Raw genomic sequence first — 6,524 nt, 5'->3', positions numbered from 1 at the left:
CTCACCAATGTCCAATAGAGGGGGACAATCACGTCCCTCGATCTGCTCACTATGCCCCTACTTATACATCCCAAAATGCCATTGGCCTTCTTGGCAACAAGGGCACACTGCTGACTCATATCCAGCTTCTCGTCCACTGTCACCCCTAGGTCCTTTTCCGCAGAACTGCTGCCTAGCCATTCGGTCCCTAGTCTGTAGCTGTGCATTGGGTTCTTCCGTCCTAAGTGCAGGACCCTGCACTTATCCTTATTGAACCTCATCAGATTTCTTTTGGCCCAATCCTCCAATTTGTCTAGGTCCCTCTGTATCCTATCCCTGCCCTCCAGCATAGCTACCACTCCTCCCAGTTTAGTATCATCCGCAAATTTGCTGAGAGTGCAATCCACACCATCCTCCAGATCATTTATGAAGATATTGAACAAAACCGGCCCCAGGACCGACCCCTGGGGCACTCCACTTGACACCGGCTGCCAACTACACATGGAGCCATTGATCACTACCCGTTGAGCCCGACAATCTAGCCAACTTTCTACCCACCTTATAGTGCATTCATCCAGCCCATACTTCTTTAACTTGCTGACAAGAATACTGTGGGAGACCGTGTCAAAAGCTTTGCTAAAGTCAAGAAACAATACATCCACTGCTTTCCCTTCATCCACAGAACCAGTAATCTCATCATAGAAGGCGATTAGATTAGTCAGGCATGACCTTCCCTTGGTGAATCCATGCTGACTGTTCCTGATCACTTTCCTCTCATGTAAGTGCTTCAGGATTGATTCTTTGAGGACCTGCTCCATGATTTTTCTGGGGACTGAGGTGAGGCTGACTGGCCTGTAGTTCCCAGGATCCTCCTTCTTCCCTTTTTTAAAGATTGGCACTACATTAGCCTTTTTCCAGTCATCCGGGACTTCCCCTGTTCGCCATGAGTTTTCAAAGATAATGGCCAATGGCTCTGCAATCACAGCCGCCAATTCCTTTAGCACTCTCGGATGCAACTCGTCTGGCCCCATGGACTTGTGCACGTCCAGCTTTTCTAAATAGTCCCTAACCACCTCTTTCTCCACAGAGGGCTGGCCATCTATTCCCCATGTTGTGATGCCCAGCGCAGCAGTCTGAGAGCTGACCTTGTTCGTGAAGACAGAGGCAAAAAAAGCATTGAGTACATTAGCTTTTTCCACATCATCTGTCACTAGGTTGCCTCCCTCATTCATTAAGGGGCCCACACTTTCCTTGGCTTTCTTCTTGTTGCCAACATACCTGAAGAAACCCTTCTTGTTACTCTTGACATCTCTTGCTAGCTGCAGCTCCAGGTGCGATTTGGCCCTCCTGATTTCATTCCTACATGCCCAAGCAATATTTTTATACTCTTCCCTGGTCATATGTCCAAACTTCCACTTCTTGTAAGCTTCTTTTTTATGTTTAAGATCCGCTAGGATTTCACCGTTAAGCCAAGCTGGTCGCCTGCCATATTTACTATTCTTTCGACACATCGGGATGGTTTGTCCCTGTATTGCATGGGCCAAATGTTAACTGATGTATTGCCTTGGGCCAAATGTTAACCTTGGATGCATCTTTGTGTCTTCTGTCCAAGTCCATTGAAGTCTCACATGTTCATCTGAGGGAAAAATATGACCCATGGGCTTTAATGTGTTGAATTCTTAATTCCCACAGCCAGGTGGGAGGCCTATTGGGGCAGGATACCATCTAGCCCTCTTGGCTGGGAGGGAGGTGGCTGTGATATGAAGCTGACAGGAATACCAAAGAAAATCGTCAAAGGTAACCAGACAACTGGGAGCTCTGCACTGATAGGCATTTAAGCCCACTGTTATGTTAGTGCTTTCTGCTCAGTAATCTGTAGGGAACAGGGAGGAAAAATGCAGACTTGGCAAGAGGGTGCTGCAGACAGATTTTGTCAAATGAAATCCCAATAGACATTAGTCCAACATCAACATCTCCTGAGCTATCCATATGGGAATGTGTGAGGAGAGGATAAAATCAACATCCTAGAGAGCAGATCCTCAGTTTCAAGGGATGGGGAGGGGAATCCTTCCTTCTGGTTTAATCTTTATATCCATGGGCCTTATAGAAAAAGGAAACATAGTAAAGTAGAAAATGGATAGGGCTTGTGTTCTGTGTCACCTGGACTTAAGAATTTCATTAAAAATCACTTTCCTTCTCTGTACTTTGGCATACTCACTTGTAAAATGGGTATAATAATATAAACCAATATAGTGTAGGGAGGCGGAGAGGACATGATGCTGTAAAGCATTTGGAGCCTATTGAAGGAATCCACAATTTACTGTGGAAAAGTTCAGAACCTACAATGGGGAAATTCCGCAACATCGGTATAATATTGTCTGGAATGGAAGACAAACATCCTTGAAGTGATCCACTACGGCAGACATTCACATAATATGCATGGGGCCTGGCTAATCAGGCTTTGTGTGGGGGTGGGGGCCATGGGGAGGTGAAATTCCCTCAAGCTGCAACATTGGCCTCCTGCCTCCTACAGCTTGTACTGGAGCCTATGGTGGCATAATAGTCACAGGCCTCTTGTGCCACTTATAGGAGAGAGTGGTTAGGGTCCATTGATCAGTGCAATTGTAGGTTCTGTGCACTCACTCACTAGTCTACCCCCAGCGCTGATTTTCATACAGAGTTACAGAAGCACCCTGTAGTGGCAGCCTAGCCATTGGTTTCAATGGTGCAGAGGGCCTTTCACTAAATCTGTTTCGGGGTGAATATGACCCTGTAATACTAAGTATTATTAGCTTACTGGTGCTACTGAAAATTACCATTTATACACAAGGGTGTTTTACCTAGAAAGGTTCATTCAGGATCCAAGACCTGACTCTCCTTTGCCCTGCCCCCTCTGCAAAGTGAGAGCAAAGTAGACGGACACCACCACCATTCCAATGTGGAAGCATTTTGCTCTCCATTTGTTGTGGTTTAAATGACTGCATCAGGTTCAGGGCACCAGAGAATCTGGCCCCCCACAGACTTCAGGGAAAGCAGTAACTTTGCACCTGGCTGCAACAGGCCTTCTCCACAGTGTACTATAAAACCGTGAATGTATTTTTCTGTATTTTATAATAAAGGGGAGTTTATGATTAGCAGACTTTTCATTGTGTACAACAGCTTTCGGTGTTCAAATTTAATATTGTGTGTGTGTGGGGGGGAGGGGAAACAGATTTGCAACCTGAAAGATCTGGTGCTGTGCTGGTTAAGAAAAAGCAACTCTGAATTCCCAACCCTTTTTCTTTTCACAGCTGTCAAGAGTTCAGTGGGTTGAACTTTGAGTTCATCTGTTGACTCCAACCCAAAACTATTATAAACTTTGCATCCAAGACTCGTGATGACACATTTCTTGAGAGACTATATATTCTGACTGCAGCAGAGCAAAGTTTTCAGAACACCCGGCATTTGGCAGAGGAAAGATCTCTTGAGCTTTGTGAAGTAAGGAATTATTGCATAGTCACGTAAGTGGCTCACGTCTCTTTCCTTTCTCCCACACCATTCAATGCAATAACACTTCTAACTTCGCTTTTCCTATTGAAACATTGGCAACCAGGAGAATTGCCAGTTTCAGTTACATATATGTGACTCGTAGAGTATTTTCCACATTTATTCATAATGCTAAATGTCCATATTTGGGTTTTGTTATATTTTAAAGTTGTATTTGTTATCATTTAATATTGAGTGCTCTCTGTATAATACTCTCTGTATTTGAATGATATTTCATTAGATTAAAAGATTAGTTATTGCCTAAATACTGTAGACTATGCAAACTTCAGTCTGTTGGGGTCTGCCAGCTTTTAAAAGATAACACACTGTGTGTGACAAAGAACAGCTTGGGTTTTTAATTCATGCATGTCTATAGGGGCTTGTTTTCAAATATCTGATCTGGAGTTTTGATACCCAACACACATGTTCTCTTCTAGGCTTAAATTCTGGCAAAAGTGCTTTGATGTTGAAGATGGATCATACAAACATGACCCAAACCATGTTGACTGCTGAACCTCAGACTCTGGAGAAGAACAGCAGCAGTGGCAATGAGTACTTTTACATTCTGATTGTCATGTCTTTCTATGGGATCTTCTTAATGGGAATAATGCTGGGCTACATGAAATCCAAGAGGAAAGAAAAGAAATCCACTTTGCTTCTGCTCTACAAAGATGAGGAAAGGCATTGGGGAGAAGCCATGAAACCTCTGCCAACCGTGTCAGGACTGAGGTCCATCCAGATCCCCATGATGCTAAATGTGCTGCAAGAGAATATGGTACCATCTCTGTCATGTGCTGTCTGCTCGATGGAGGGAAGCAGTGTGAGTTCGGAGTCTTCCTCACCAGATATTCACTTCACCATTCAAGAGGAAGTGCTGGATGCTGAGCTGGGGGAAGCGTCAGAAGCCCTTCTCAATGAGAGCAGTGAAGGGTCTTCGGAAAACATCCACAAAAATTCCTAGCACTTGCAGGCCTTTGAAAAACAGTCCCATCAGCTGGCAAAAGAATGAGTGGAACTAACGTTAAGATCTTTCAGTTTTACTTTCCTGCTCAACAAACTCTCAGCAGGTAGCTGTACTCCAGAACCTAATATGTTCTTGAAAGCTGGCAAGATGAGGAATCAAATACACAAACATCAAAGTGAAACTTAAAAATTAGTTTTTTTAAAACTAATTAGAAAATTGAATGCTGTTTTCTTTACTGTAAGTGCTAAGAACATGGAGAATATTTTTCTCAGTAGGTAACTATTACTGATATATCCTCTGCATATTTCAGAATTCTGCAAATATCTGGGAAATGTAGAGAGTAGTTATCCAAGTGTAAGTGACTAGTTTTGAATCATTGTTAATGTCCATTCTCAGAGATATTTGATCTACTAGAAGTATTTTTACTGTTTCCTTCTATCAAGCCACAGACCACTGAAGTTTTACTTGAAGATGCCTGAGACTTCACGTGACCAATTAGAAATGTGCATTTAGCAATATAAATTTGATTGCAAAAGTCAGAGATCTTTCAGTGCAAAACACATTAAAAGATCTTTGCTACAAACTGTAAGAGCTAAAAATGCCAGCTCTGCTCTGTTGCACTGAATTGAAATAAATGGTCTTTCATGGGTATAACTCAGAGCAGAATTTTAACTATTAAGGGTGAAATATACTCCCATTGACTTCAAGGGGACCAGGATTTTACCCTAAGCATTCAGAGCAAAATTCTTCATTGAAGTCAATGAAGTTGTGCCCATTTACACCATCAGAGAATTTGACCCTTCTTCTACTGAAACCAGTGTAGATAAACATCAGGTTGAATTTTTTGTCTGTTCCTTTTTCTTCCACTATTGGCTTGCATGTGGCACATGCATTTCTATATTGTGATCAGTAATTTTTTTAAACCACGGTTGTAATAATTTTCCTCATCGAATGACACTGTGGTTTTACAAATGCATTAGCTACTAAATTACTTCATTTTTTTAAATAAGCAAAGGTTAATATTGAATCAAAGTATGATTATTTCAATCATGCATGAAATTTTATTATAACATTATGCGTAGATTAGTTCTTACGCATGAGAGCAAAGAACTGAAATCTTAAAGCATTGCACAGGAATATGCTTATAAAATGTCCTTGCATATTTCCTGAGTTAAAATAGCTCTGTGATTTATCCATTGGCATTAGAGCTTGAGAGACAGTTTGAAAAACATGAACACAACAGCAGAAATTAACTGAGGCAAAAGTCCTCTGTACTTCTTCTGTTTAGCAGTGGGAGCTGTTTTCACTTTGAAGGGTTAATATAATGTGAGAGGCTATACAGACATATCACTTCAGCCTTCTTATACAGCAGGGGATATTTGTGGTTGGAAAAAGCTGTATTGGTCACTAGGGGCCTGATCCAAAACCTCTTGAAGTCAGTGATTTTCTTTCCATTGACTTCAGTAAGCTTTAGATCAGACCATATAAAGCTTTTGATAGATTTACTCCAAAGGGGGCTGTTTAAGTTTGAAAGAAGCCAAATTAAGTTTGGCACTTTGCCTGGAATCACTTGAATCCTGAAACTTTCCAACTGAGACTGACATGTGAGTTGTCACATTTTCCATTGCTTTCTCCTCCTTCCTTTTATTTTAGTTTAAATGTATTTGTATCTGTAAAAATGGTGTATATACTGAGTTGTATATAATTGTCTTATGTATTTATAGTTTATTGTTTTTATTGGCACTAATTTTTATTTAAATAAAGAAACACCTTTCCTGGGTGTAATGTTTGTTCACTACTCGAAACAGATGTCCAGTAATGGGTCCTTTTCTTAACTTCTTGTTTAATTGATTTTCCATATCTCCATGTGTGGAAGGAGATAGTGGACTGAACATAGAACTGGGAATCAGGCATTCTAGGTTCTTTTTCTGACTCTGATATCATCTTGAATAACCCTTTCTGTCTGCACCTCTGAACCCTCTCCCCACACCCCCAAAATGGGGTAGGAATTCTCTACCTTCCTTTTGCAAAGAGCTTTCAGATTCATAGATACTAT

The 6,524-nt window shown here is 41.4% G+C and overlaps 1 protein-coding gene across 2 annotated transcripts; it reads left to right on the top strand.

The window, feature by feature from the left end:
- The first annotated feature begins 3,396 nt into the window (after nucleotides 1-3,396).
- KCNE4 (potassium voltage-gated channel subfamily E regulatory subunit 4) lies at nucleotides 3,397-6,273 on the top strand. Of its 2 annotated transcripts, none has more exons than XM_073358788.1 (2): nucleotides 3,397-3,456; nucleotides 3,942-6,273. In XM_073358788.1, the coding sequence occupies exon 2, from the start codon at nucleotides 3,968-3,970 to the stop codon at nucleotides 4,463-4,465; it is 498 nt and encodes a 165-aa protein (XP_073214889.1). In that variant the 5' UTR covers nucleotides 3,397-3,456; nucleotides 3,942-3,967; the 3' UTR covers nucleotides 4,466-6,273. The 2 variants fall into 2 exon arrangements, with proteins under 2 accessions (XP_073214889.1, XP_073214888.1); XM_073358787.1 differs by having other exon boundaries at nucleotides 3,416-3,479.
- The last annotated feature ends 251 nt before the right edge of the window (nucleotides 6,274-6,524 follow it).

This window comes from Lepidochelys kempii, chromosome 9, assembly GCF_965140285.1.
Source record: "Lepidochelys kempii isolate rLepKem1 chromosome 9, rLepKem1.hap1, whole genome shotgun sequence".
Taxonomy (NCBI): Eukaryota; Metazoa; Chordata; order Testudines; family Cheloniidae; genus Lepidochelys; species Lepidochelys kempii.
This window is presented reverse-complemented; position numbering and strand designations above follow the sequence as displayed.

Bases quoted from the DNA above. Each gene is read 5' to 3' on its own strand.
- KCNE4 (XM_073358788.1), top strand. From the start codon at position 3,968: ATGTTGAAGATGGATCATACAAACATGACCCAAACCATGTTGACTGCT.